This window comes from Nothobranchius furzeri, chromosome 18 (genome assembly GCF_043380555.1).
Source record: "Nothobranchius furzeri strain GRZ-AD chromosome 18, NfurGRZ-RIMD1, whole genome shotgun sequence".
In the NCBI taxonomy this organism is placed as follows: Eukaryota; Metazoa; Chordata; class Actinopteri; order Cyprinodontiformes; family Nothobranchiidae; genus Nothobranchius; species Nothobranchius furzeri.
Window position 1 is genome coordinate 22,631,653 of NC_091758.1, and position 27,850 is coordinate 22,659,502.

Sequence of the window (27,850 nt, forward strand, 5' to 3'; positions counted from 1 at the left end):
TTTACAGCCTGGTACCAAAACATGTTTTTGCTTTAAATTATCTAGTTTACACTCATGACAACTCTGAGGGGGTGAATTTTTTTCTCACTCTTCTGTTTAAGTGTATTAAAAGCCAAAAATTCTGTATAATTGATGAGCATCAGACCCACGTGACCACAGAGCTAGCTCCGTGGAAAGGCCTCAGTAGAGCCTCGGTCTGGCCTGGAAACTGTTCCGGGATTTTGAGTCTCTGTGTTTGTGTATTCTTTTTTGGATATTTTTTGTGCAATTGTTGGACAAAATGACTTGCTGTGGTATTAATTGCACAAATAGAGTGTCCAAGGAGTCTCCACTTCATTTTTTTTTTCGGTAAGTAAAATTATATTTATGTATTTTAGGTCACTGCCGAGCTGAGCTTAGATTTTAACATGAACTGTTTAACCATGAAATTTAAATGTAATAGGGTAAAACCCAGTGCATTTAACATAATGCTGCACTTTAGAAAATGGGTTGAAATATAACATGTTGGTGGAGCTGGGTTCCGACTATCGGCTTGTGGAGCTCTCGGGAGACCGATGTTTTCCACCCGGTTCTCCCCTCCCCGCAACTCGGCTCATCTCTGTCTGATTGCGGCTTCTATCTGCTGCGCGGGCTACTGGCTGGTTCTTCCCGCAGCCCGGCTTGTGAAGCTCTGGATGGAAACCGATGTTTTCCACCCATTCTCCTCTCCCCGCAGCTTGGCGCATCTCTGTCTGATCGCGGCTTCTGTCTGCTGCGCGGGCTGCCGGCCGGCTTGTGGTTCTCCCCTCCCCGCAGCTTGGCGCATCTCTGTCTGATCGTGGCTTCTGTCTGCTGCGCGGGCTGCCGGCTTGTGGTTCTCCCCTCCCCGCAGCTTTGGGTTAGCTTCAGGTTAGCTTGTAGCTAGTTCGACCGGGTGTCATCAGTTGATCCCAGCCTTACGGCCCCACCCTCAGCTCCACCTGTCTTCCCTTTTGTGGAATTGTCTGGGCTTGACGGAACCTGTGGCACGGTCAAAATGGCGGTGGTGGCCACCTCCCATTTAGCCTCAAAAATGTGTTATTGGAGCCTATGGAAACCCATTGTCCAATATTTATATATCTATGGTCCCACACTGCACCCGACCCATTTGGCCCCTCCCACGAGTGGTGAGCCCATGGGAAGGGGGACCCACGTTTCCTCATCGGGTTGTGCCCGGCCGGGCTCCATGGGTGAAAGCCCGGCCACCAGGCGCTCGCCAACGCCTAAATAGAAACCCTCTCATTCATTTCAGTGGTTTTAGGAATTATTTGCCTACAACAGGCCATTTAAAAAAGCCCCTATTTGTGATGTAACAAACAGGGACATTTGCATAAAACTGCCTCTCACCTCTCCAGTCTGGAGGAGCATTTGCTCTACTTCAAGCCCCTCCCTGATATCAGGGGTTTTGACATTGTAGAAAGCCTGAGCAAAGGTGTGTGGGCATGGCCAGCTCCAGCTTGTTTTTTTTAAAGGTGCAGTATGTAAGATTATAGTGAGAATTTTACAATGAGAAAATCCCAAAAGAGTCTAATGTTTCAGTCATTTTAGAAGGAAGGTTCCACTGAAATATACTGTATTTCATATCCAGCTGCTGCAGGAATTTTCAGTTTTTCTTCTTTCAAAACAAAGGAAGGAGGGGTGTAACTACTGTTTACCATCACTGATTGTGGAGTTGCCACGTCTCCTGTGAGCTTGTCAGACTGGTCGGCTGGATACAGGAGTTGAGCTTGTAGAGAGCGTGGTTTCACAGACGCAGAAGTGATAGCGTCGGTGAAACGCCGGCTCACGGTTTAATCCAGGAATCCCCGAGCCTTCGAGCGTCCATTAAGTGACACGGAAATGCTGGGTTTTTCCAAAAGTAAGTAAGAGCACTTACTGTGAGCAGATACGTAGTTCGTAAGATGGATTGGTTGATTGGAAACTCTGATCATGGATCTGAAGAAACGATGACTGAGTGGTGAGCTGGGGATTCGACTTCCGTATATAGTCGCGGTTAGTGACGTAGGTGTGATGTGGAGGGAATCCCCGCGAGGAGCATGCTGGGAGTTGTGGTCCATGGTGGAGATCGGCTAGCTGGGAGAGGCTGGTTTGGGGACTTGGGTTCTGACAGGCCCCACCACCCCACCCCCCCACCCCCGTCCAGGGACGGCTCCTGAAGTCCCAGGGCAGCCCCGGCGGTCTCAGAAGTCAGAGATAAGGGTAGGGTCCAGGATGGAGCGGGCCAGTTCCCAGGAGTGTTCCTCTGGGCCGTAGTCCACCCAGTCTACAAGTTTTTGCCATCCCAGACCTCTGCGACGAGCGTCCAGGACACGTCGGACGGTGTAGATGGGCTCACCGTCGAGGAAGCGGGCAGGCGGAGGCGCCGGAGCTGGAGGCGGAAGCAGGGAGGATTCCACATAGGACTTGAGCTGGGAGGTGTGGAAGGTGGGATGAATGCGGAGACTCGCCGGCAACAGCTGCCGGTATGAGACCGGGTTGATGACCTTCTGTATAGTGTAAGGCCCGAGGAACCGGGGAGCGAGCTTCTTGGATCCGGCACGGAAGCGGAGGTCCGCGGTGGACACCCAGACCTTATCCCCAGGGTCATAGGAGGGACCAGGACGGTGTCGGCTGAGATGTTGGCGAGCGTACCAGGCGTTAGCTTGGGTGATGGAAGCTCGTGCTTTGATCCAGGCGTTCTTGCAGCGCCTCACTAGGGATTACGCGGCAGGTACAGCGTCTTCGGGCTCCTGGTGGGTGAAGACCGGGGGCTGGTAGCCATAGCAGACCTCGACAGGGGACATATGAGTGGTCGAGGAGGTGTGAAGATTGTGGGACAACTCTGCCCAGAAGAGGTATTTAGGCCATTGCGAGGGTTGGGCAGAGACAAAGCACCGGAGGTACCGACCCAGCTGTTGGTTAACCTGCTCCATCTGACCGTTGGTCTGTGGTTGATAGCCTGAGGATACGCTGACCGATGCTCCCATTAGGTGGCAAAAAGCTTTCCATAATCGGGCCGTGAACTGGGGACCCCGGTCAGAGACCACATCGACAGGGAAGCCGTGGAGGCGCACCACATTCTCCAGGAACAGTTCTGCTGTGCGTCGGGCTGAAGGGAGACCCGGAAGGGCGATGAAGTGCACAGCTTTAGAAAACCGGTCTGTGACCGTGAGGACAGTGTTGAGGTTGTTGACTGGGGGGAGTCCTGTGATGAAATCCAGGCCCACGTGGGACCAGGGTCGGCTGAGCACCGGAAGAGGTCTGAGGACACCAACAGGAGCCTGGCTGGGTGTCTTGGAGCAGGCGCAGATGTCACAGGTGCTAGTGTATTCCTTAACATCCCTCACCATGCATGGCCACCAGAGTGCTCGTTGGAGGAACTTCAGAGTTCGAGAGAACCCCGCGTGGCCAGACAGGCGTGATGAGTGGGCCCAGGAGAGCGCCTCGCTGCGACAGGATGTAGGGACATAGAGACGACCTGCAGGGGTCTCTGGAGGTGTGGGGTAGTCCCGGAGGGCATTCTGGATAGCCTCCTCCAATGGCCACCTCAGGTGGGCCAGGAAACGGTGCTCTGGGAGAATTGGTGCAGGCTCAGATGTCAGCGTGGAGTGAGTGAACTGGCGGGAGAGGGCATCAGCCTTCTGGTTCTTTGTTCCAGGGCGGTAGGCGAGATGGAACTCATAGGGCTCGAAGAAGAGGGCCCAGCGGGCCTGGCGAGGATTGAGCTGCTTGGCGGATCAGATGTGAGTCAGGTTCTGGTGGTCCGTCCAGATAGTGAAAGGCTGGGTGGTGCCTAGAAGCCACTGTCTCCATTCCTCCAGCACCCATTTTATGGCCAGCAGTTCACAATCACCCATGCCATACTTCTGCTGTGTGGTGGAAAACTTCCTAGAGAAGTAGGCGCAGGGATGGAGTCTGTCGTCGGGCCCGCCTTGGGACAGGATGGCACCGGCGCCGACGTCCGAGGCATCAACTTCGACCACAAAGAGCACAGTAGTATCTGGATAGCGGAAGATAGGGGCCGACGTGAACCGGGTGACCAGGTGGCGGAAGGCCCGGATGGCGTCTGGAGTTAGATGGAACGGTTGGCCGGGTGGGCTTGGTTGGGTGAGGGAGGTGAGAGGTGCCACAATGGTGCTGAAGTTCTTCATAAAACGGCGGTAAAAGTTGCAGAAGCCCAGAAAACTCTGTAGCTGTTTTAGGCTTGTAGGAAGGGGCCAGTCAGTGACCGCATGGACCATCTGAGGGTCCATGGTTATGCCCTGATCCAAAATCATGAAGCCCAGGAATGAAATGGTCCGCTGGTGGAAAGAGCATTTCTCGGGCTTGTAGTATAGGTTATTGTTCAGGAGCCGGGTCAGGACGGCACGAACATGGTGGAGGTGTTCGGCCTCGGACTTGGAATAAATTAAGATATCATCCAGGTAGGCAAACACCCACCGGCCCAGCATGTCGCGGAGGACATCATTAATGAGGCATTGAAATACGGCGGGGTTATTGCACAACCCAAAGGGCATGACCTGGTATTCCCAATGACCGGTGGGTGTGATGAATGCGTTCTTCCACTCATCCCCAGCTTTGATGCGGACCAGATTGTAGGCGCTCCGGAGGTCCAATTTTGTGAAGATCCGCGCCTGGGAGATGGAGTCCAGAGCAGTATTGAGGAGTGGCAGGGGATGACGGGCCCTGACAGTGATTTTGTTTAGACCCCGGTAATCTATACAGGGACGAAGGTCACCTTCCTTCTTCTTCACAAAGAAGAAGCCTGCAGCACCCGGGGAAGAGGAGGGTCGGATGAAACCCTGCTGGAGGGCCTGGTTGATATATTCCTCCATAGCTCTGGATTCTGAGGGAGAGAGAGAGAGAGAAAAGGCGCCCACGGGGAGGACTGGTTCCTGGTTGCAGCTTGATCTCCATGTCATATGTGCAGTGAGGCGGCAGTGTGGTGGCGCGTCGCTTGTCGAAGACTGCGGCAAGGTCCCGATAGGGCAGTGGCAGATTGGGCGGTAGAGGTCCGAGACCACCAGCCGAGCGGTCTGCCATGGGTGGAGGAGGAGAGAGGTGGGCCTGGCACTGGGTCCCCCAGCCTAAAAGGCGGTTCTGGGACCAGGAAATCTGGGGGTCGTGGAGACGGAACCAGGGGAACCACAGGATTAGAGGAGAGGAGGGAGCGGAGATGATGAGGAAATGGAGGGTTTCCCGGTGGCCAAGGAGAATCATCTGGAGTGACTGGGTTCGGTCTTGGACAGGATAGGGCTGGAGAGGTCTGCCGTTCACCGAGGTCACTGGAATAACCCGTTCCAGGGGAGTCAGGGGGATCCGTAGGCGTTTAGCCAGATCTACGTCCATGAAGTTGTCGGTGGCCCCCGAGTCCACCAGAGCATGCATCTGATGTGAGGTCTCACCATGAAAGAGGGTGACAGGAAGGAGGAGTCGGTGGGAAGAGACAGGGGCAGAGGGTGACCCGGGCTGAGCTACCCCGATACTCATTGGGTTCCTTCGTTTCCCGGCCGTAATGGGCAGTCCAGGCGCTGGTGGTCAGGAGAGCCACAATAGGCACAGAGACCCTTGCGTCACCGTCGCTGTCCCTCCTCCGGGGGAAGGTGGCCTAGCTGCATAGGCTCCTCAGTTGAAGTGGGTTCCGGGGGCTGGCGTTGTTGAACAAGGAAGAGGTCCAGGAGCTCTGAGTGGGCGAGTGGAGGACCTGGGTCAAACCAGAACCCGCTGGTCGATGTGCAGCGCCAGGTCGGCAACTTCATCCAGGGTCTGGGGCAGTTCTTTTCCCACCATCTTGTCTCGGATGTAGGGAGCCAACCCCTCCAAGAAGACAGCCCGAAGGGCAGAGTCATCCCATTGTAGTTTGGCCGCGATGGTGCGAAACTCTGATGTGCTTCAGCCCCCACTTTGCTACTTGGTGGAACAAAGGCCTTCCTGAGGGCGGCCACAAAAGCAGCATAGTCATTGCAGGCAAGGGATTTAGATTTATAAAGTGCAGCGGCCCACTCCTGAGCGCATCCAGAAAGCAGGGAGGTGAGGTGCGCAACTCGAGAGCGGGCAGTGGGGAAGCGTCCTGGTTGGCACTCAAATTGCATGTCGAGGGAGGCGAGCAGACCATCTGGGCTCCCAATCTCTCCATTCCACCTCTCCGGTAGGCTGAACTGCGGCTCCTCCTTAGGTGGGGCGAGGGCTTGCTGCTGAAGAGCATTGAGGGATGTGAATAACTGAAGGGTGAGGTCGGTCAGGAAGTTCACCTTGGTGTTGAGCCGATCGACCAAGGCGTGGAGCTAACCCTGTCATGTCTTAAAGAACTTTGTGGTTCTTCAAAGCTAAGATCAACAACAAAAAACCTGTTTCTCTTTGTCAGTTTGCTGCTCAAGGGGATTCCAGCCTTTTCAAAGTCTGTGACAGAAATAAGTAATTACTATCTTAGACAGCCTCTGTAGGAAGAAGTTATACTTAACCTCTCGGGTTTGATGAGCCAATGACTAGTTCGAACAAGCAAGACAAGAATGTTTATGACAACTTGTAAGCCCCAGTCCTAAATTTGACAACACTTCATGCAAAATTCTAAAACCTTTTACTCTGCTGTCAGTTTTGTAATTTATAGTTATTTTGGCAAAAGCTTTTAAAAAATACTCCAGACATGAGACATTTTGCTTCTCGTTGTGTATTATCAGCAACATAATTCTATAGACACCCTTGAAATATCCATGCTAATACCAGTTAAATGAAGATTTAACAGCAATGATAAGAAATATAACATTCTTAAACTATCCACTAAGACATTTAGAATATTTGAGCTTTTTTTAAACAGCTTCAATAAGATTTGATCTAATCTGTCTTCAGACAAGCCAATAGAGCATTAGTCCTTTATGCAGATACTATTTCTGCTGTTCGTAAAGCTATAGGGAGCCTAAGTCACTTCCTTATCATGGGTCCCCGGAAGAACAAAAAAAAAAAAAAAAAATGAATGCAAGTCAATGGGGCTAAAAAAAATGCTATTTTCTAATTCCGCTTGCCATGGATTTCACATAAGATGCCCGTGAATTTTAAAGACACATTTTGACACCAAGAACGTGCTTATTTTCGAACAGGGGGAAACGTTATTTTAGTTTTTGTATGAAAATAAGTCCAGGACTACAAATGCGCTTCACGAAAGTGACGTCATCAAACCAGACACGGAGAAAACTGAGGGAAAAGGGCTCTAAGTTCAGCAAACTTCCCACAGGAGGAAAGAACCACCATAAATCTGGTCATTTGGTAAGTAGCAACTACTTTGGGGAGGGAGGAGATTATGTGGTGACGCCACATATGCGACGTGCCGAATTCTAGTTTGTAGTCATGCTAATTACAAACTTTTCGAATCAATCAATCAATCAATCAATCAATCAATCAATCAATCAATCAATCAATCAATCAATCATCAATCAATCAGTCAATCAATCAAACTTTATTAATATAGCAATTTTCATGCAAAGCAAGCAACACAAAGTGTTTAACAGATTAAAATGACCCATATAACCCACATTTCCTCCCTTTCCCACACTTGAACCAATTATGACAGTTTCACCCCCAATCAACAAACCATTCCCAGGCACACACACCCACACACACACACATCAAGGGAGCCATCTTTCTCGACAGCAGCAGATTCACGGCAGCAGCCAAGACACCAATCCAGGGCACCCTGGGAGGGAGGGTGGCAACCCCCACCACTACCTGGACACTACCCAAGAAGTGCCCCCAGCCGCCGCCACCAACCACCAGTCCCGAGGCAGAGGGCTCCACAGAGGAAACACTGGAAGGATTAAAATACATAACATGTAATACAACAAGAGCTAATATGGATAGTAAAATATCCAATAAAATGTGATTATAGAAATAAAACTACATAAATGTGTAACACAACAGTAATTAAAAATAAAGAAATAAGTAAAACAAGCAATGCAATAAATAGCAATCAGTTAAAAGCTTAAAAAGGTGGGTCTTGAGCCTGATCTTAAAAACATGAGCGTTCTCTGCGGCCCTGAGATCCTCCGGTAGCCCGTTCCAGAGCCGAGGGCCGTAATAACTTAGAAGACGCCTCGCCGTGAGTGTGTCCTGACTTTAGGAATGACAAGGAGACGGTTGCCAGAGGAGCGCAGGGACCGGGAGGGTTCATATGGTAAAAGTAGTTGTGAGAGATAAGATGGGCCAAGACTATGACACTTAAAAACCATTAAGAGCCTCTTAACATGGATCCTGGAACATACGGGGAGCCAATGCAGTGATTGTAAAACTGGAGTGATGTGCTCCCGCTTCCTGGTCTTCGTCAGGACACGAGCTGCTGAGTTTTGTAAAATTTGTAGACCTGAAGTGCTCTTTTTAGGAAGACTAGAAAGCAGGGCATTGCAGTAGTCAATTCTACTGGTGATAAATTAAATTTACCTTTAAATGAGAATTACCGGTTTTATGAGGAATTACTGAAAATTCTCAGGTGATATTTCACTGTTATGCAAGTGTAAGTGAAGACACTAAAATACCATCATCAGCCTCACATTAAATTCTAACTGCATTAAAGAAGGAAAAATATTTATATACTTGCAGTACATGCTGAGAAGTTAAATTTACACTGCAAAGCTGTAAACAAAGGTGAGTCATAAAACATGCCACATATAGCATCAGCTGTCATGTAACAAAATGAGTGAGATTCCCACAAGTGATCTTCAGAAGAATTCTACTTAAAATTGTCTCACCTGGAGGCTTAACAGTCTAAGCTGGGTGGAGGATGTTTCTTTTTACAACTTTACCTGGAAACAGAACAATGGCATATATAGGGTACATTTTTTTGTTTGGAAAATTTAGATTAATTCAGCTGAAACAGCACTGTGGGGATTAAAAAAATAATCTCTTCTACTGTTGAGATACAGGTGTGTTGTGATTGATGAGATTGCATTTATTGGATTTTTCAGATGTCTAAAAACCCTTTTCCATGGCTAACTTGTTTACTTAACTTGTTGACAAAACAGGCTCCACAAGCTTTTCATCTAAATCAGAATGAGATCAGGAAGGTATGCATTCTGTTGGATCCTAAAATAAAAGGGATCAAGAACAATTTATTAAAACGGCCTCAAAAAGCACTCCTAGTTTATTTATACATCCACATAGAAAAATATTTATTATAATTGAATATTTGAAAATATATTCTTTACTGTAACCAACTAGTGACAAGCAAGCCAACCTATAATAATGGTAAATAATTTTTTTCTTTTTGAGAAATAGCTAAAATGACAACATTTTGAATTAAATATGCAGTAAAACATCAAATCTGAATTCAATTAAGTTCTATTCAATTCAAGTTTATTTATATAGCGCCAAATCGCAACAAGAGTCACCTCAACGCACTTCACACAGTAAACATTCAAATACAGGTCAGTTCATTAAGCCAATCAGAAAAAATTTCCTATATAAGGATTGGATCTAAAATGCAAGTTGAAGGTTTAGATGAAGCTAATATTTTTGATAGCTCTGAAAGCTCAACCGGATCAAAACAGTTCAAACGCAGATGAGGTTCTACAGTTACCTCTGATGCTGCTTCACTTACTCAGGAAGAAGAAATTGCATTAGGGAGGATGCTAATGATTTTCAAACATTTAGAATCATGAATGTTTTACTAAAGTAGTGTTTGATATAAAGTCTTTGTGATTTTTAAGCTTCGTTTGAAACTGAAAAAGCCATTACTATGCCCTTTTATTAAACTAACCCACTGGCTTTTTGACAAATGAAACAACCCCCAATAGTTTCCCCTTTTCAAAAATGTCAGGAAATCAAGATTTAATCTTGTAATTTTTAATGACATAACAACAAGAGTAAAAGCAAAACTATTTAGTTGCACAACTCCTGCTGTTCTGATTACGTGCAACTATGGGCCATCTGAGAACAGGTTCTGCATTAGACTCGTGTACTTTATATTAGGAAGTATCTACAACACAGGCCTATATTTTGTTGCCACAGAAAATGAAATTCAACGCTGCACTTACAATGAGAATTATTGCACACACCCTCACCTCAGATGAGATCAGGCAGTGATGAGTTTTTCTTTTCACAGCTTTTAGTGAGATTTCCTCCAAGGAGGTGTCATTGAAGGAGGTGTCATCGTCTGTCGTTGTCTTATCTGAATGCTACAAGCCTTTGAGCACTTGACACCAGTCTAATATTAATGCATCACATGCTTTTTTGCTGCAGTTTATAAAATTTGTAGCTAACCAGAGTTTAACCCTAACCCACCTACTTATCAGTGCACTGAGTTCAGTTCATTTTTCAAACTGGTTAAACGTTGTCCTATGGGAGGAAATCCAGCAGATTGTGGCAAACATGCAGCAACAGTGGAGAGGAAAACTCCCCTTTAACAGGAAGAAACCTCCAGCAGAACTACAACTGACTAGGGATTTGACAAGGGTTAGGGTTAGAGCAGAAACACGAAAAATAAATGGTCGAACAAGTAGCACCTAATCAACTAGAATGTCACATGCCTATTGAAAGTTGACTTCACCTGAAGCAGTATGTGCTTTCATCAAGTGTATGTTGCAACATTCATGTCAAGCTTGGTTTGCAACAATTACACATGTTCCATACAAACATTAAAGGAGCAATATGTAAGAACTCTGCCTGGAAATAATTTTCTAGGGGTTGCCATGGCCACCCCTTGGGGGCACCCCCTGACTTCATCTTACTTTGTTTCTTCTTTACATTTCAACAAGAAAGCTTCTTATTAAATGTAGATGTTTTAATGAGAAAGTGTCTTGATGATCCTTATTTTTTCCCCTCACTGATGGTGATACGCTTTAATTTCTTTTATTTAAAAATCTAGATGTTTAGTGTGACACAATTGCCAACTTTTGAAACGCTTCATTAAATGAAAAGTTTTTTTTAATTAATACACTAATTCTCCTCACCAGTAGGGGTTCTTAAAATGTCATTTTTGTTCTTCTTTTGTCCTTTTTTTATTAAATAAAAAACAGATCATTTGGAAAACTTCATTTATATTTGACAAAAACAGCTTTGGGCTATTTCATAAACTCATAACGTTAAACTGAAAAAAAGAAACAAGATGAGGCGCTTTTTATTAATAAAGAGCAAAGGTTGACCTGGCAGAGAGAGGAAAGTTACTTTATTGAAAGGGGTTACCGTTTCAGACAAACCCCGCCTTTTTACCGGGCGGGGTTTATGTGAGGAGCCAGTGCGCTTCTCTCCCTTTCCGTATTTACCGGCTTGCAGTCACAGCAGAAAACAGGCAATCCATCCGCCGCAGCGCTTCACCTTCCACATCCCCGCACACATGGAAGTATTGATGCGCTCCATCCTCCGAGCGTGTGCGCTGTAGCTGCGCGCACCCGATCCCCGAGCGCGTCCGGGACTATAGAGAAAAAAACCGAACGTGCTTTTTGTTATTTTCTGTCCACTTGGGATCACTCTAGCAAGAAGAAGAGGGATCCGTGGAGCATCAGAGACCGCACAAATCGGCGGTGGCAGCCGAGTCCGGATAACTGACAGCTCAAGGAGAATTTTTGTGTTCACCATGTACATGCCGAGTGACTCTCCAAGGCGGAAAGTCGACATCGACCTAAATGAATTACAGGTGAGATTTATTTCATTGAAAAAAAAATAGGAACAGAGGTGCCTTATTATTTTCTTGCACCAGAAGATTAGATTAGCCTCTAAATGATAAATAGAATGTCCCAAATTAGGAGGAAAGCTTCTACAGAGGCCAATTTGTTAGGGTCAGAAATGAAATGCAGCTGGTGATGCTGAGTTGATGTCTCCTGCTGATTTTTGCTGACATGGATAGTCAGCGCTTAGGTTGTCTGTTTCTTCTCTAAAGCCGTTTGGAAACTAAAACTACTTTTCTTCTGTCCTATTCAACCTGTGGGCACTGCCTGCTGTCTGCCTGTGCACTCAGAATATCACTTCACTGTGCCAAGATTACAGTGGCATTAAAGATGCCACACATGAGAACCACAATCTTGCCCTCAGTCGTTTATGGTGCATTTGCAAGGCATCACATTTGCTCGGTTGTCCATTTTTATGTTCTTAAAGCCATCATGTCTGCATGAGCTTAGCTGCAGCCTGCATCTCTGTTTTCCATCAGTTTATCGCCTGTTGCCCTTTTCTGCCAGCTTGCAGTGGGGGGTGGTTTAAGTGTCAGGTGAAGAAAAAAAATGTTATTTAACTTAACATGAAAATAGTTTGCAGCTTAAAGGAGCACATACGTGACGAAGCAGTGGAGGAATGAGGAAGAACAAGGAAATGGGGGGAAGTGGCCAGGCACTGGGAGTCAAGGCGTGATGCTATAGGTGTCTCTGAGATTAACAAGAACAAAAAAACAATGCTCGCTTTTCATTTTACAAGCTGAATCTGTTTTGAAAGTTCATCAGTAGAAAATGAGCAGTTACCAGAATATATGAAAAAAACTTGTGTTGGTGCTTTTTGCAGCACATTTCTCCACAATAAATACCAGCAAGGTCCTGAGTGACAAATCCAATTATTCATCCTAAGTAAAAAATAAAAATAAAAAATTCAGTATTAGCCTACAACTTGTAATAAAGTGTTTTACACACAGTCTTATTAGGAACAACGGTTGGCAAAATAATTTGAAGGCATCTAAAAGGTCTCTCCAACATGTTTTTACGAGCCCTGTCATCCAGGATCTGTTCACAAACATAGATGCAGACAATGAGTTCAAGATGAGTGTAGTGTCAACCACTGAGCTGGCTAGACAGGAAGTAGGTCAGCTGTCTCTGACGCATGGAGAGGGGGTGCAGTGACTGGAGGGGGGGAGTTCTGTGTTTACAATACTGATCTTGATGATGGAGCACTGTATGTGTTTTTCAGTCTAAGTGTACATATTTCATAGAGGTGAAGGGGGATAATTTTCTTTTGGGACACATTTAAAGACTTAAAAAGGTAGACAGAGCTAAACAGGAAGTAGAGTGAAGAGGGAAGTGTTTTGTTGTGCTTGCACCTCTGTGCGATATTCTCTATGCTGTCCCCTGTGGCTACGTGCTCCTTGTCAGCTCTCTTTCTTGTCTGCAACATTCACTGCACAGAAAACCCCAGCAGCACCTGTTACAGACGCAGAGTGTTTCGCTTGAGCGAGAAAGTCAATGCTTGTGGTCCAGCGCCACTGTTGTGACTCACAATGACAGCCAAGGTCGAAATGCTGTGATTAAAAAAAAACACGGATATTGTGTTATTTCTGGATGGGGTGAGAGCACGCTGAGGTCAGAGGCATCAGGAGCACTGGCTCATCCAGTCAGCTGATGAGAGCAACAGATGGTAAACCAGCAGGAAGTTCACAACACTGCACACATTGGTGGTGGAGTAATCTGTGCAGGGACTCAGGTGTGAGATCGGATCTGAAAGAGAGGGCAGGTGAAGCTACTGTTGCAGAGAGAGTGATGGGTGCAGAGGGAGAAAAGGATGCAGCTTAGAGAGAGTTGAAAGGTGGAGATGTGACCAGTGACTAAAGTAGAGAAAAGCTGAAACGTCTTCTCCCTCTCTTTCATTGGAAGGCCGCATTCCTCATCCGCTCACCACGAACGTCATAGTAACGGGGCCACAGCAGTGCCCAAGGCTTACACAGAGAGTATTCATGAATAGTCCATATATACTGTATGGCAGTTTGTCACTGAGAAACGGCCCCTCTTCCTCACATCCTCCCTTCCAACGCTGCCAGCATACTTCAAGTTGACCTATTTTCCCCTGTCCAAGACTATGATGGAGCTGCTTAAAGTCTAAATCTATTTAAACGTACAAATGTGTTGGGATTTTTCTAATGGGAAATTTTCATTTCCAAATTTAAATCTATTACCAGCAAGTGCACAGGGACCAGCATGGAAACAAATAACAGTTATAAATTAGAGGCTTTTAATTAACATTCCTTCTATAGTTCAGGGGACACATAGAGAAAACACACGGGCCAAAATACCATAGCACACCTTTTGGCTTTAGATGATAAAAGACATTCTTTGAATCCCTGCAGATCAAAAAGCTAAGAAAGATGGATGGAAATGACCGATGGAGAGTGACGGTTGAAAATTGAGAAAGAAAGAAATGAAGGATGAGTGGAACAGATGGATGGGCTGAAGGGATGACAGGAAGAAATGTGAGATGACAAGGTTGGCTGAGATGAAGTAGACAGAGTACTGTAGAACAAACAACTGTTCAGCAAACTTTAAATCTGCGATCAAGAGCGGACTCCTGCTAATATCTGGAATGATTCAGATGAAGATATCAGGTCGCAAAAGCATTACCTTGTAAAATCAAGTAGAGTTGAGCTTTGTCGTTAAGTGGTTTTTATAAGCAGCAGACCCTGCCAAGGCACAACTCCCATCATCCTCTTAGGTCTATAATTTAATCCGTCTGTCTCACTTTTGTTAAGTTCACACTCAACAGACACTAACTGCGCTCACCTGCCTTAATGCACAAGATACACCAAGGACCTGCAGGTACATTTAAAAAACCATCGGTTCAGTTATTATGTGTTGTTACGAGTGTGAGCTTGTGTTTAACGTGGAAAAGCAGCATCTGGTTCATTGTAAGATCTGGATCAGCTGGCCACCTGTTTTTGCAGCCTTCTAGAAGGCAGAAGATGATGATATAACACACAGCGCTTCTATGCATAAAATAAACTCGAGCATCTCTCACCATTTCTTAAAAAGTGCAATAGGATAAATGTTAGAAGACCCGAGCTTGGAAGGTGTCTACATATATATATATATATATATATATATATATATATATATATATATATATATATATATATATAGCCATGACACAGCAATATGCCTCCGATATATTTAAAAATAAAACCTCTGTTGCATTATTGTGGCCGGCTTCAGTTATATTTTTAATGACGGGAATATCCGTTCATAGAGTATGACAGTCGACATTGTTTAAACGCATCAGTGAGTTTGCGGCCGCTGCACGGGGGTGGGGGGTGTTAACTTAGAAAATGTGAGCGCAATTTTAATTACTTGTCAAACACCCCAGACACCCCCCCCCCCCCCCACCCACCCCCACAACCCCCAACCCCCGTGTGTGTTCCGGTGTTCTGAGAAAATGGCCTACTTTGGCAAAACGTCCTACCCGTAGGATAATTTTACAGTGTTTTACATGTCACAAGCCCTAACCCTAACCCAAAAAATCAAGTATCAATGTAAAAAAAAAGTACTAATACTTACTACTTACCTATTTTCCTGCAAATATGACAACGGAGTAGCATTCCCTTTTTGTATTGTGCGCATGCGTGCACATGCTCAGGAACAACGGGTAGGACGGTTTACCGGGTAGGAGAAATTCCCAGAACACCGGCATCTGTTTTGCCTTTAGTAAACTTTGGTTTGACGTCAGTATTTGCGTTCCGAGAGCGTTTGATTTACAAACTAGGCAATATATCTTAAAGTTGAAAACAGAAGTTTAAGTTAAAACAGAAACACTCTAAAAATGCGATTAATTTAGATTAATTAATTACAAAGCCTCTAATTAGATTAAATATTTTAATCGAGTCACGGCCCTAATATATATACATACATATGTATGTATGTATATATATATATATATATATATATATATATATATAGTGTTAAACTTCTGTTTTCAACTTTAAGACACGTTGCTTGTGATTGTTTACATAGTAGTGAGAACACGGAGCGTTCTCCCAGCGGCAGCCAGGTGCCTCTCGTTTGTCTGACTACTTTCATAAACTACTGTTAGGGCAAAGAATTATTCTGTCTGGTGCTTTGAGCGCTGCACAGATGTTACGTAAATGTTAAAAATATAGCTTACCGCAACTTTTGTAAAGTTTCCGGTGCCACCGGGCAGCTGCAGCTGAGACGATCTCTGAAAAATGTCCGCGATACGGACTCCGTTGTTGTCTGGAAGTTTTTTTTTCCAAGTTAAGAAAAGAGGTGGACGGGTTTCCTAAATCCTGCATCAGTCCAAGCAAGGCAACTTCTTTCTGTTTTTATTCCGTTTTAGTAGCCAATAGCACTGTGCATTGTTGTGTGCGTCAGTGATATTCGGTCTACGAGGAAATCGTGCAATGACAAAGGTTCTGCCTTGCTCCAAATGCAAGCTGTGATTAAATGCGTACATTTTTTAACGCATCATTTTTTTCTAATGAAATAATCATAATTAACGCGTTAAAGTCCCGGCCCTAATATATATATATATATATATATATATATATATATATATATAAATCATAAAGGTGGAGTGCATTCCATGGTTTGGTTGAACAATTCTTTTCATACTTTTTGTCTGTAGTTTGTTTTCTCATTACCAAAGCTTAAACCATCATAGCTTGTTTCAGAAAAGCAGTTGCCATCTACCGATAACAACTAAGTGTTCATTCAAAAAGAACAGTCACACTTTGAATTGTTCATGCAACAGTCTGTTGCACAACTTACTTATTTTTCTGTGCTCCAATAAACAGGATTTCAGTGAGTAATTTGTTGTGGTCTAAGATTATGGTTAAAACCTTTTGCCTTGATAAGGTTATGAATGTAGCAGAGGGGATTGGAGTTGGGCTGCACAAGTTAAATGATGCAAAACTCCCAGAAGAAATGAAAAAAATAATAAATAAACGAGAGAAGAAAAGCAAAAATCCATCATTTTAAATAAGATCTACATTAAATTGGACAAAAGTTTGTGATTTGTCAGCATGTTGTCAGTCATCTGTCACCAGTCATGCTTTGAAACGTTGCAATAAAAGCTTTCAAAATAAAAATGAAGAAGTTTTGTTCTTTGTGAGTCTGGAAAATTTCCAGCTGATTTACCATCTTGTCAGCAGATATAAAGCAAATATTTTCTCAAATGAAACATTAAAGAAGCTGTATTTGGTTTTTACATGAAGTCTTAATTGTTTGCATAGGAGTATTTTCTGGCTTTTCAGAAGTGTGTTAATGTATTATTAGCTCAGTGTGGGCTGTTTCTAAAGTGCTTCATCTATACAGTTATACTTTACTTTGAATGCTCTTTGCTTCCTGATTGCCTCAATTTAGAAAAATCAAGTTCAACTGAACTGATGGACCAATAGCAAAACCACCTTTAACCACTTATGACCCTCTTCACAAGACTCTGGCTTTTAATACTCCACATTTTTTGTCTTGTTCAACTGAACCATGTTACATTAAGAAATGCCAGCCAGGAACGTGGCATCTGGTGTTATTGACACCGTTAAACAAACCCATCCAGTAATTTGCATCCATGTGTGAGGTCATGTGACACCAAGCAGGAATGCAAGTATAAGATAAAGATGTGGCAAAAGAAAGAAGAATGTGATACAATTGTAAATGCACCAAAAAGCTCAGCTATAAAATATGAATGTCACTGTGCTACATTTTTTATCAGCATGCCTGTGGTCATGTATGAACTAGAGCAGCAGACATGATCTGTTTTTCATCACGCATGGCCTCGTGATGTGGCGTTCGATCTTTCTGGAACATGTACATTTATGACACACTTCTTAATTGTAAATGATTCTTTTGTTATTTTTCCTCCTATAACCTGAAGTTTAAAACATGTCAAAATGTTTTGTGCAGCTTTGAAGCCTCTTACACACCGAGTGTGGTACTGATTTGGTCTAGTTTCCGTATGGCATCCGAACGGATGACCATTCACACGGACTCTGGTTCTTGTGCTGAAAGTCTCTGGAAATCTGCTCCCACGACAGCAACAACTGATAGAAATCTGACATGATGCGCTTAAAGATGTCTATGAAAAAACAATGTCAACTATCATACTCTGTGAACGGATATTCCCGTCATTAAAAATAAAACTGAAGCCGGCAAAAATAACGCAACAGAGGTTTTATTTTTAAATATATCGGAGGCATATTGCTGTGTCATGGCTCATTTATTCAATCAATCAAATTTTATCTGTATAGCGCCTTCCACTGACTTTACAGAAGCCCAAGGCGCTGAACATAACATAAAAACAACAAAAGAGAAAAGAGAACATAAGACAGATTAAAACTGCACAAAAGAGTGACTAAAATAACAAAACAGATACGATAAAAGACCAAAATTCTAAAAATCCATATTACTTAAAAGCCAAATGATAAAAATAAGTCTACAAATGACTCTTAAAGACCTGCAGTGATGGGGACTGTTTGACAACAAGCGGGAGCTCGTTCCATAATGTTGGAGCTAGGACAGAAAAGGCCCTATCACCTCTTATTTTCAGCCATGGTCTTGGGACGATGAGCAAATAGCTGAGTGAAGAGAGCACGTAGGGGCATGCATCTGAAGCAGCGCAGCCACATTCTCTGGCTCATGCAAGTTCTTTAACTTCATGAGAAGTTGCGTGTGGCGTCCGGAAGAAAAATAGACTCAAAGTGGAAACTTTCCAGAGCTCCGCATCTGGATCTGCACTGCACCTTAGTTGGTGTGATTTCTCTGATTGGACGCAATGATTTTTGGTAAATGTGAAATCCATATGGATTCTGGACCCCATCTGTTTTCATCTTGCCCTCCACACTTTCAATTTTATAATTGTTTATACATTTTCAACTGTAGCCCTCATTTACAAGTGTGCATGTGTGGTTTTGAGATTGTGGTCAAGTGAGACAGCATGAGTATGCAGGTGAAACAAAACAAACAAAAAAAAACATGTTGCAAAAGTTCATTCTTTTTAGTAATTCAACTTAAATGGCTAAACTAATATATGAGATTGACACAATACATCCAAAGCCATATATTTGAAGCCTTTATTTGTAATAATTGTGATCATTATGGTTTACAGCTTATGAAAACCCCAAATCAAAATATTGTGAAAAGGTTCAATATTCTAGACTCAAAGTGTCACACTCTAATCTAAAACCCCAAACTCCTGCAAAGGGTTCCCGAGCCTTTAGATCCTCTCAGTTAGGGGTGGGCGATATGGAAAGAAAATCATGTCACAATTGATTTTTTCCATTTTGACAATTCAGATGTTTTGGACGTTTTCTGCTAGTAAAACTCATCGATTTAATAGCATACCCCTTCAAAGAAAAAAGGATAGAAGGTTTCCGAATCCTAAATGCTGCTCGTCTCTGTCATGCCGCCAGAAGCAGACAATGACATGGCTGAGAGAAAATAAAAGCAAATGTTGTGTGCTCATAGACGTGTCCAGAAAAAACGGCACAGATGGGCGATCTCTGAGCTTATACCATCAGATCGCACTGCCCTACTCTCAGACTAAGTTAAATTATTGAAATGAATGGACTTTTGCACCACATTTAAAATGTTCAAGTTTCACTGGTTTATGAGACCCAGAAAGAGAATATGTGAAAGTGCATGTGGGTTGGCATTGAACACAACAACATTAGGCTGGCAAAAACAGGAAGAGGAAGAAGAAAGCAAGAAAAGCACAGCCTGGTCTTCACATCAGCTGGCAGTTTGACAGGTCTGCTAAGACCAACAGAATCAGACATCCACATTCACAAAAAGAGACAAATGGGAGGAAGAAGACAAAGATTGAAGCACTCTTTATGCTCAACCTGAAACATACTGTGTCAAAATATGTTTTTATGCTTTAATTTAATCTAATCCCCCACTTGGCGTGCAGTGAAGTTTGGGGAGGCGCTGACTGATCTGGAGTCAGACTTACAAATATATGATCTCAAATTAAAAGCTTGTAACATCTTGGTAATGATTTAATTAATTTCATACTATTTAACAATACACTAACAAGAAAAGTAAAATAAGATGTAGTATTAGGGGAAATTTGACTTCAAAATGTATTCATTGTTTTTGGCATAGCTCTTTTATTACAGTTAAAAATCATGTATGGTCTTATTTTTATGTGTTTATGAAGTCCAGAAATCTGACTTCTCCATGAGCTGTAAAAAATCATCCTCTAATATCTCCTGTTCGGACTGAAAATCCAGTTTAAAGGAATCCTTCAGTTTTGAGCCATAAATCTTTCATTTAGTCTGTCAGCTCCACCCACCCCCCACCCCCCCCGCCCTGAGTGTGTACGATCAGGCAGTTTGCTAACCTGACCACACAGACCTCTCCTATTCAAATAACCCCTCCCTGAGAATTCTAACCGAACCAATCAGCGCTGAGCAATGTACGTCACACACCACAACGCAGAGTTTCTCATAAACATGGCGTCTGAGGCGGAGTTTACTGCAGCTCTTTCCTCTGTTCTAAATGACTTGGACATGTCTTTAAAACCACAACCACTAAAAGCCCTTCTTCTTCTTCTTCAAAAAAAAAAAAAAAAAAAAAAAAAAAAAAAGATGTTTGTGCCATCGCCAGACGCTTTTGGTGGTACAGTCTGCATTTCCTTTTTTCTGATTGGTTATTTTTGAGCTGGCTGGTCCGACCCATCATGTGCCTCTCTGCCTGAGAGTAACCAGACTAGCTCTCTGTGTAGAATAAAGGACGAGTCTAGCAGGCCAGGTTAGCAGTTTGCACCAGTGACTATGGAGCTCAGCACTGCCCCTACCAGTGAGGCAAGGTATTGCCTGCCTCCCCCAATGCATTTTTACAGTGTGTTTATAGCTGCTTAGAAGGATTTTGTCTGTCACAAACAGTGATACAGACTGTAGAACGTTATCATGTGCAGCGCATGTGAAAAAAAACATTAATGTTGGCCATAAAGACAGACACCAGTGACCATGCGCCAACTTCCTGTTTCTGTGTGTGTGTGTGAGTGTGCGTGCGCAGCGCTGCTCCATGGGAACGAAGGCAGTTCTCATCTCAGTGTCCAGAGGGCACAGTGCCGCACACACTCGATACAGGGAGTTGGCACTTGCGCTCTGCCTGAATCAGTTGGTGTGTGCGGGGCAGCTTCATGAGTGCAGAGGCAGGCTCGTCTCTGTTTCCCCTCCTGCATGTGTATTTGATCAGGAAACAGGTTAATTCAGCAATTTTGACCATCAACATGAGGAAATCATATAGAAAACTAATGTATAAACCAGTCAGTGGAAACAGTGACTTTATATTAAATCATTATTGGCATTTTACTTCTTGTCACAATGACAAAGGGAGGCAGTGCCTCCTCTGACCGCACGTCACTGCTTGGCTGTAGTTCTGAGATTTTATTTTTCCACACACAGATTTTCTTGTTATGCCAGCAAAGTGAGCTCCAACTGAGAATCCACAGACATGGTATGAATAAGAAGTACAGAATGAGGAAAGAAAAAGACACAGGAGAGGCGTGTGACAAGAATAAACCCAGATAAAGAATGTTTTTGAACATCTGCAGAGTGAAAATGAAAACAACTTATTTAATAAGATTGGAGTTGTTGTTAAAATATAATGCATGTACAGTTTTACATTCATTTGAATGCAAATACACCATAATGTTATTTATATTGGTGGAAAAGCAATGACATCTGCTGCAGTGGAAAAGCCCTTATCCCATCTTAGAAAAACTGCATACAGAATTATTGGGTTAGTTATTAAATTCATATTTCTGTGGGTAAATCTTCATTCAAGAGCTACATAACCATTGCAGACAAGTGGCTCATGGGCAGTCCTTTGCTTTGTTGCATCATTGACAGGTACACATAAAAACATTACCCGACTTTTGTCAAAGAAAACCAAACTCAAAGCTGTTAGGAAGTGACTGTACTTCAGAGCCATACTGAAGAAATGGAACCAACCACTGATGTAAAAAAAGACTTAAGATCAGAAGCCTGAAAGCCCCTGTGAAAAAGCTTTATAACCTGAAGCAAGACACTAACCACAAGAGATCTTATAGATGGATGAATGAGTTACTTTAGTTTGAGCAAACAGCCTGGTTTGTGAAAGGAATGCTAATGCAACTGTGGCACAAGTTCATGTTGTGCACCAGTAATACGGAGGATGGGTACTGGTATGACATACAAAAAGATACAGGAAATAACAAAGATTATATTAGTGACCCAGTTGCAAACACATGTTAAAGATGAAGGAAGTAGGGGAAGGGGCTCTGAATGCTTCTGGGACTTTGAATGTCATTCACTGTTGGAATGAGTAGAGTGTTGGCATCAGAAACGTGTCCTGGCCACAGCCAACAGTGAAATAGTTGAGTAGATAAAGGAGAGAGACATAGATGGACTTTGCTTGGTTGTGGAAACAGAAGCTGGTGAAGCAGAGAGATTGTGAAAGAGGGTGAGAGGGAAGCTAGAGTGAATACCAGCTATTGTTGGAATGTCGTAGCAACATCAGGCAGAGAGGTAGGGGGAGGCTTGTGTGTGTATGGGGGGGGGGGGGGGGGGGGGGGTGTCACATGATTTTATGGTCTTTTCAAGGTGTTTCCAATTCTGTGTTGGCAACCTAGAAATTGAGGGTTTCAATTCTGAGCTAGTCCGGGAAGTGAGCCTAAAATAACACAGCAGTGCATTTAAAAGCAGAGTATGATCATTTGGAGAGCACTGGAGGGAGTGAAAGACATGCTGCTGAGTAAAACAATAGTTTTTATATCTTAGTCACACCCAGATCATCATTCAGTTTTGTTAGGGATTTTATCAATCACCTAATACCTGCAGTTCAAGAGAAAAGAGATATTTTGCCTCATAATCTGGTCCTTCGAAGCTGGGATCCTGAGTCACCTGGCAGCACCAAGAGCCAACGCCGGATAACTGTCATGACAACCTGAAATTCCTCCAGCGCTGAGCTTTCGGTGGGAGGTCAGTGTGCAGGTCTTGATGTCGCTGGGAGGCACACAGATCCACAAACTCAAAACCTGCATTCGAAGAGAAAAGAGAGACAATTAACCACACGTTTACTGTGTTGCAATCGGGACAGATCTGCTCACCAAATCTGGTCCTTCGAGCCGGATTATGTTAGGGATTTTATCACCTAATACCTGCAGTTTTGTGAGTCTCACTTTGTGAGCAGATCTGCCCCGATTGCAATACAGTAAACATGTGGTTAATTGTCTCTCTTTTCTCTTCGACTGCAGGTATTAGGTGATTGATAAAATCCCTAACAAGTTTTAATGCTCAACGGAGCAAAAATTGATGAAATTGTGTTTCAGCCGATTAAACAAGTCTAAATAGGCACCCCAGTTGATGGGATGTTTGTCAGGAGAACTGGAACACGTGAACATAAGATAAAATGTTCCATATAAGATTTCTGAAGTAATTTCTGTCTTCCTTGGGGTCTGGTTATGTCTACAGCAGTAATAAATAAAAATAACCTTTAGCAGAAGCATGTTTAGAACTAAGCCCCTTTAACATGGTCTACACTCACAAAATAGCAATGCTTGCTTTCAGTGTCTGAATCAAACATAAACTGTAGCTTTATCTTTCAATTTAGTTCATTCATTTTGTCTGAATCCTAATTTTTCTGCTGTTTTACCCATGCATTTGCAGGATCCTACTGGTATCTTTGACCTGGTTGAAGTGGTAGGAAATGGGACCTATGGGCAGGTATACAAGGTAAGAATAAACTTGATCAGAATTTGTAATCCATTTAGAGGGCATACTCCTCCTATACAAGCTATGTATAATCTGTTGGTTAGAACCACAGAACTATAATTAAAGATAATAGCCAGTAATAACTGGCAGAGCAGAGGGCAAGTTTTATGAGAAAATGTTTTTTTCTTTTGGCGTCTTTTTCATCACGAACAATGGTTTCCTACCTTAACAAACAAGTGTTCTAAAGCAAAATTGTGCAATGCTTTTTTTATGTTTAATTATCATTGTGGTCTGAGGAGTTTTGCTGTGATTGAACTGTTTTCTACAGGGATTTAAGCAGTCTCTCAATGTGCCACTCTTAGCTTTACCTTATTTCTCTCTTTTTGTCATCCTCACTATCTTTTCCTGCTTGTCTAACAGAGGTGGTGCACCAGGCTTTCATAATATACTGTAATTAGTTTAAAATTAAGTGTACATTGACATAGTTAAGGCCCATTTAGTGCACAAAATGTATGTTTTGGAGATTGTGTTTAAAAGTCCAACGATTCAAGGTATAGGTGATGATGGAGAGAGGGTGTTCTTATAACTGACTGGACCAAATGAAAAGGTCAAATACAAGCAACACAGAGGCCATTAAGGAATCAAACCTGTCAGGGTGAAACAGAAAGAAAAGAAATAAACAAATGATTAGAGACTGGAAAATCTCATTGGGCACAGCTTTAAATTATAGATTCAAAATTTCTATATAGTTATGGTGTTCCACGGGGTCCTGGGCTTGGTCTACTTTAGTGCTCTCTATGCATGCAACCTTTAGGAAACTGTCCATCTGATATCTTAACCGCTTCCTCCTCAGTAAGTTTGCAAGAAGCTGGTGCCATTTCAATAAGCAGGAAGCCAGGAAAAACCCTGGACTGGTCAAAAGTCCATCATGGGGCCACACTGAGATGAACACCCATTCCTCCCTCACTTACACCCAGGGACAATGTAGAGGCAACAATGAACCCAATCATGCATGTGTTTGGTTGGTGGGAGGAAGCTGGAGGAGTATCTGGAGAGAACCCATGCGTGGGAAGTACACGCCAACTCCATGCAGTTGGGATTCAAGGCTGTGGCCTTCTTGCTGCAAGGAAACAGTGCTATCAACTGCATTACCATGCAGGTCCATTAAGTCAACATTGATATGAATCCATCAACATTTATGAGTAAAACCAGATCATTCTGACAAGTTGTTTGAAGGTCACTGGAACTTGGATAATAAGCCATTCTTTACTCAGTGTTCAGACCCACTTTTTAATCAATTTTGGTAACTTGACTTTAGTGTCCAGTAGGGCTGAACGATTAATTACATATGCAGTTAAATTGCGATGTGACAAAAGGAGATTTTCTAATCGCAACGGCTGCGATTTGACTGGCAGCTAGTGGTTAGCACAATGCTAATATACATGGTTGAACCAATAGGGATGCTAATGCTGATTACATTTTTACAAATTACGAATTAGGAACTTGCCAAATGATTACATTTGGAGTCTAATAAAATATAAAAACTGCCATCAGTCAAATGGGTACAGACTGGTATTTTAGTAAAGCTAGAAAACTGTAAGAGACTTCAACTCCGCAGAGTTTTGGCTAGCAGCTATGAACGTAACTAAACTACGGAAGCTCTGGATGGACAATTCGTCAAAAACTCTAAACTCAAAAGACTTCAATAAATGGGACACTCTTCTTTCCTGCTAATAAATTTTCAAAGTTGATGCTAATACCTATGCTCCTTCAAGGGATGTGCTCCTGGCTGCAAAGCATCGCACCTTCAAATGCAAAACTTTGTCTTTACTTGTGAGTGTTTAGACCAATAAACTTGTTGGTATGATATGTAGATAAATATGTAGATACAAAAACTTGTTTATATTCAGTACAAGTTTCTTAGGTTATTTTATTTTATTTTTTTGCTTCCGTTAGTTGAAAAATATAAGAAAACCCCTTGAGAAAATAATCAAGAATTAAATCGCAAATGCAATATTGAAAGAAAAAAAATGCAATTAGATTATTTTCCTAAATCGTTCAGCCCCAGTGCCAATGTTCGAATGACGAACACGTAATTTATATTCACAAGTTTATTTTCATCTTTTCTATATTTCTATTTAATTCTAATTTCTATCAAATTTTGTTCCAAACTGACTTAAAAAATGGGAATGCATTTGTAACTTGCATACCTTTGTACTTGCAAACAAAGCCCTCTTAGTTATGAGTCTCTTTTATCTCTTATTCTGCAAGAACTCCCTGTTGCTGGTTTACTCATTACTCTAAGACCAGATTGGAATAAAATGCCTTATTTATTTATTTTTTGTTTTCAGGCTTTAATGAATGTAAGAGTTTGCAAAAGCTGCCGAAATATTTGAAAATAAAATAATAACCCAATAAGCACTTTTACCTTAAAGGAGACATAACATGCTTTTAAGTTATTCCTTTTTACATCTAAATCCTTCAGTTGTGGTCTAAATACAGTGGAACTGCAGTTCTTTGGTCTGATTTCCTCATTATTGTTGCTCTACAGACCCTCATCTACCCCTGTTCTGAGGAGAGTCTTGAACGAGCCGTTTTTGGGTACTGTCTCTTTAAACTGGAGGAGGAGCTGTAAACTCCGCCCCCCCTCCATAGTGCAGACCTGTACTCTCCTCCCCCAGTCGGACTTTGTAGTTCTATAGAGAAATCATTATTTAGCATAGCAGATTTAGCATAGCATATTAGCATTTTTAAAACATGTGGGGAGGGTAGTTCATCAAGCTGTTTCAAGGCTGCTAACTCTCTCATGCATTTGTCTGTAGTCACACACACCCGTCACGGCCGACGGAGGGACAAGCTAGCAGGCACGTGCGCGCGCGCGCGCGCACACACACACACACACACAAGGAATGCTGATTGCTTATTTATTTCTATAAAAAATGTTTTAAAAAATGATACAGCTCATTAAAACACCAGTAAAAGAATACATTTTATTAAGATCTCTATCTACATATATACATACATATAATTATAAATAATTTTATAAGTAGTCTTATTTAATATTGGGTGTCTTAATGGCTGAAAATGGATAAAAAGCAGTTACATTTTAATTTAAAGATTTGAGATTCGAGTCAAAAATAAAGAACATTCCTCCAAATGTTCTTTAATGTCATCATTATAATTCTAATGCTTACAACTTTGTTTTTATTGTCTGCAATGCGTAGCCTATATCTTTATTAAATGTGTTTAGCTGTAAAGTGGTAATTCTCTCTAATGTGTACAGAGAGGTGGACATCAGTGCTGCAGTGAAATTCCCAAGATCAGTCTGCTTTGCTAACAAATATAGTTAAATCTTACCTGCATTCTAAATAAATACCGTTAGGTGAAAACATCAGTAGGCATTGAGTTATTGATAAAATCCCTAACAGCCAGAATGGAAGAAGAGCATGCTGGGTCATCCTGGATCTGAGCCTGTTCTGTGTATTTACCTACAGGATGCAATAAATGTCTACAAGGCTGAGTTTGGACCATTACATCTAAAAGAAAACATACAATCAGTGATTTTTTTTTAATTGTTTACATTAATATACAAATTTTCTAAGTATTAACCTCACAGCAAATAAGTAGAACAATATAATAAACAGGCTTTAGTAGTTAAACAGGCGTTGTGCACACAGGTGCTTTGTGTCCCGGTGCTGGTGGTATCTAGGTCTCAGAGTTCCTGTCCTCCTGCCGTCTTCTGTTGTCCTCAGGATACGGATTGATGTTTCCTGATGATGAGGGAGGGGCAGTATGTGGGCTTCAAACCGGTCCTGGATAACAGTGGGAGACCTCCGTTGTCTGAATACTGAGATCAGAGGGTTGGTGAGATGCAGATCTTCTCTACCTCATCTAGAAACGGAGTTGGTTCAGGGAAAACTTTTCCAAAGACCAGTTCCATGATGTCATCGTCATATTCTGCAATGATAGACAATAACTTTAATGACATATTTTTTCTACAAGCAGCTTTAGGAAAGTTGTTTCTTTAGCTTTCATGTTTATAGTCACGTTTGTGTTTGTTCACAAGTTCACTTTGCTGCAGTGACTTCATATTCTTACAAATGTAATAAAATAGTGACACTAAAATTATACAAATGATTCCTTATGAAAGGAAGCTCATTAGAGAGCAGTGCAGACAGACTTACTACTCTATTAAATCCACTGTGTTGACACACTTTAATGACTTTGTCACGCTGCATTTTAGCTGATATGGGACTTTATTTACTGGATGCTAAGATTACATCACACTCACGTAGAATAACACACAGGCTCTCTGCTGTTACAATCAGTGGAAGGTTATCATCTGGTGTAAAAGAAGGCGTTGATCAGAAATCACGTTTTATTCCACGAAAATCAGCCAAATCCACATTAATCTGGGTGCTAACTTTACTAGCATACTGTGCTAGCGATAGCAAGCCGGATGCTAACGCTTTAGTG

The 27,850-nt window shown here is 42.7% G+C and overlaps 1 protein-coding gene across 4 annotated transcripts in view; it reads left to right on the plus strand.

The window, feature by feature from the left end:
• The first annotated feature begins 11,354 nt into the window (after positions 1 to 11,354).
• The window catches only part of tnika (TRAF2 and NCK interacting kinase a), a 90,434-nt gene continuing 73,938 nt past the window's right edge, over positions 11,355 to 27,850 (plus strand). For all 4 annotated transcript variants that reach the window (XM_054741736.2, XM_054741737.2, XM_054741739.2 and 1 more), the window contains exons 1-2: positions 11,355 to 11,614; positions 23,330 to 23,395. In XM_054741736.2, coding sequence (XP_054597711.2) covers positions 11,555 to 11,614; positions 23,330 to 23,395 — 126 coding nt within the window. In that variant the 5' untranslated portion in view covers positions 11,355 to 11,554. The remainder of the gene's footprint in view (positions 11,615 to 23,329; positions 23,396 to 27,850) is intronic.